The 3,356-nt window shown below is 54.7% G+C and overlaps 1 protein-coding gene across 1 annotated transcript in view; it reads right to left on the minus strand.

The window, feature by feature from the left end:
- Kcnd1 (potassium voltage-gated channel subfamily D member 1) overlaps window positions 1–1,730 on the minus strand; it is an 11,516-nt gene extending 9,786 nt beyond the window's left edge. Inside the window, exons 1-2 of the mRNA XM_010606342.2 lie at window positions 1,475–1,730; window positions 2–1,300 (exon numbers count right to left, since the gene is read on the minus strand). Of these exons, the coding sequence (XP_010604644.1) occupies window positions 2–69 (68 nt within the window). The 5' untranslated portion in view covers window positions 70–1,300; window positions 1,475–1,730. The remainder of the gene's footprint in view (window position 1; window positions 1,301–1,474) is intronic.
- Window positions 1,731–3,356: the final 1,626 nt, after the last annotated feature.

A 3,356-nucleotide genomic window follows, 5' to 3' on the forward strand; every position in this document is an offset into this window, starting at 1 on the left:
GGCCAGGGGCAGCCAGCCCACGGCAGCCGCCCGTGCAAAGGGCAGCCACGTGGCCACTCCTGCCGCCATCCTGCGGCTCCCAGGCCCACGGAGACTAGGGGATTGGTGTCTAGGAGAATGTGGCTGTCTCCAGGATGTTGGGGACTTGGAGAGGCCCTGGGCCACCAGGACAAGGAAACTGGGAGTGTCTAGAGAGGCCAAGAGGAACCACGAGGTGGAAGTAGAGAGATGGGCAGGAGCTTGCGGGGCATTAGGCAATCTAGGAGGGGCCTGGCTGGTGTTCCGAGAGACTGAGAAAGGACGGAGGCAGCCCCTTGTTGAGGGGCCAACAAAGATCCTCAGGTTTAGAGACAGATGATTCCACTGGAGTCAGCATGTGCGTGAAGATGTCCAGAGGTTTGGAGGGATGAAGAAATTTAGCGGGGATATTGCCCACATTTTGGAGTCCTCAGGGAAGAAAGAGCCCTTAGTAGGGCTGAAGAGGATATTGGGGCATCCAGAGGGGTACAGATACTTGAAAGAGACTGGCAGTGTCTGAGGAGGTAGGCTCTAAATGGGCTGGGAAGAGGGGGGAGGGTTGCCCACACCCTCAAGATTTCTAGAGAAAAGATAAGGGGGTTGGAGCTCTCTCACGGATCTGAAACAGGGGCTGACGCATCTCAAGGGGGGCTATATAGCCAGGAGGTTGTAAAGAGGCTAAAAAGTACCCAGAGCTGCAAGAATAGCCTGGGGGGATCGTCTATGTATGCCCTAGGAGTTCTGGGAGTTCTGAGTAACTTGGGAGAGCTGTAGTGTGGTGAAGAGGGGAATGGGGTGGTTAAAAGGATGGATATGGGGCTGGGCTATTTTTGAAGAGGCTAGGGAATATCTGGGAGAGGGAGTATCTGGAAGGACTGAAGAAGCTTGGTTCACTCTTGGAAGAGTTCTGTGGGAAGGAAAAAGGGGCCCGGGGAATCCCAAGGGAATGGAACTTAACTGGACCAAAGTTGGGCACAGACCCTGAGCACCCAGGGGATCTCAAAAGACTAAGAGGAAAGGGGTTCCCCCAAAAATGGGTTGGAGGAGGTGGGGCTTTGAAAGGGAGTTGGGTGTGTCTCCAGGCAGGGGGCTGCTGGACAGAGCAGGAGGCTACTGGGGGAGGCCAGGAAAACGCAGGACAGGAGAAGGCTGGGTCCCATCGATGGGGGCAGGTCTGGGGAAACCACACCCCAAGGGGCTGGCGGTGTGTAGTGGGCAGCAGCAGTAGCAGTAGCAGCAGCAGCAGCGGCGGCAGGAGGAAAAGCAGCAGCCACAGCCAGGCCTAGGAGGGGAGCCGGTACAGGCAGGGGGAAGGGGCTGAGTCCCTGGAAGGACAAGGTCCAGTGGGACCCCAGGGACTGTCCCAGGATGGGCTAGGGCATGGAGGCTGGACCAAGGAAGGACAAAGACAGTGCTACTGGTAGCCCCCGTCCCTTCCCCATAGGGCCGTCCTCACCTTTGTCCCCACTGCAGCAGCGGTGGGGCTGGGGTACACCGGAGCGGAGCTGCCTGGCCCCTCTGCAGTGCTGCTGGAGTTCTCCTCCTCCTGCTTTCTCTCCCCGCCCCTCCGCGCTAGCCGGGAGATGGAGGCTGGGAGGGGCCTCGTAGCTCCCAGAGCCCCCTCCCCTAGGACTGCTTGAGAGGGACCCTGGGGAGACTCCGCCTCCTACAAAGCTGGTTGGGCCTCAGTCGCGTCATCTGGAAAATGGGGGTGGCAGGGAGCTTTGCCAGTTCTCCCCACCTCCTTCCTGGACTCCCCTCTTCCTCCCTTTCTCCCCACCTCCTTCCTGGACTCCCCCCTCTTCCTGCCCGGCTCCTACCCCCTCTGCCCCCAGGGGCCCCCACCCCCACCCGCCTGAATCAGCAGCACTTAGCTGATCCGATCGATGGAAAGGCGTCTGTTAATGGCCCCAGAGCGGAGTGCAATGGGGAATGATGCAGCGCTGTGTCCCCTCCCTGCCTCCCCCGCCAGGCTGTGGAGAGCAGAAGCTGGGTTGGGGTTTGTTATTGGTTGTGAGAAGGTGTTTCTATAGTTGGCTAGGTCTTCAAACCACCCCCCATGGGGGAGCAATGTAGATTAAAGCCCAGCTTTAAGCAAGACCCACTGTGGGACCGGAGCTCCTCTTCCACTGGTTTTGCATGTGTGGTGAGGAGTGAGGCGGGTGCAGATGGGGATAAACCAGGCCCACACCCTACCCACAGTCCCCGTGCCATGAGGGCAGGATCCCTCATCAGTCCACATCCAGGGCACAAGTCACAACTCCTCCCCTAGAGGGCTCTACTCCTGGGTAGCAGGCACATAGAGTATGCAATGCCTCTGGCAGGCATGGGTAGGTTCAAACACCAGCTTTGCCACTGACTTGTGTCCTTGAGCAAATGATTTGTATTGTTTTCTCAGTTGAAGAATTATCCCACCTTGACACTGTCATTTGGAGAATAAATGAAGTGATGTGAAAGGGGTGGCACAAGGCCTGGCATACACAGGATGCCTAATTTTAATTAAGGTGTGTGGTGATTCACTCACTTGATGGGTGGATGAAAGACAAAGGGGTGCAGTAACACAGGGCCAGATCTAGCTCTTCGATTCATTTACTCACCCATGAAATCCTCCATTTGCTCATTCATCACACTCCTGACTTGTCCATCCTTCCACCCCTCCACATGCCCACCCACCAGTTCTCCTACCCATAGAATCAATCACTCTCCCATCCTTCCACCCACCCGTCTGTCCACTTGGTCATTAATTTATCTGTTCACTCATCCACATAAACATTCCCCAACCTACCCATAGGTATCAATGGCCCCACCCACCATTTATGGCCCCTCTTTACCTTTCCCATTCATTAGCTCATCATCCATACATTCTTATTCATCTACCAACTTACTCCCATAAATTCATCCATCCACCAATCAACCTAATTCACCTACCCATCTAATCGTCCACACATCCATATATCCAATATCTCCTCTTATCTAGCCTCTATCTACTTACTGATCCATCTATGCATTTATTCATCCAACCACCTATCCATCCATATGTCCACTTATTTCCCAGCCTATCCATCATTGATCCATGAAATCTTTCACATATTTATCCATCAGTCCATCCAGCCACTTACACATCCTCCCCTCTCCACTCATCCACACCCACATCCACCCACATATATTGGCAGACATTTCTCCTCTGCTCAGTTTGAGAGGTTGGTCAGGGCACAGGTTGAAGTGAGGGTAGAGAAAGAAGAGTAAAGTTGCAGTCAGAGACCTTCCCATTCCAATGGAGTGACCTCGACATCCCCGGCACATCCCTCTTGATTGAAAAGAATGAGAGCAGACAGTCA

This window comes from Fukomys damarensis, unplaced genomic scaffold (genome assembly GCF_012274545.1).
Source record: "Fukomys damarensis isolate Sample0158 unplaced genomic scaffold, DMR_v1.0_HiC HiC_scaffold_39, whole genome shotgun sequence".
NCBI lineage: Eukaryota > Metazoa > Chordata > Mammalia > Rodentia > Bathyergidae > Fukomys > Fukomys damarensis.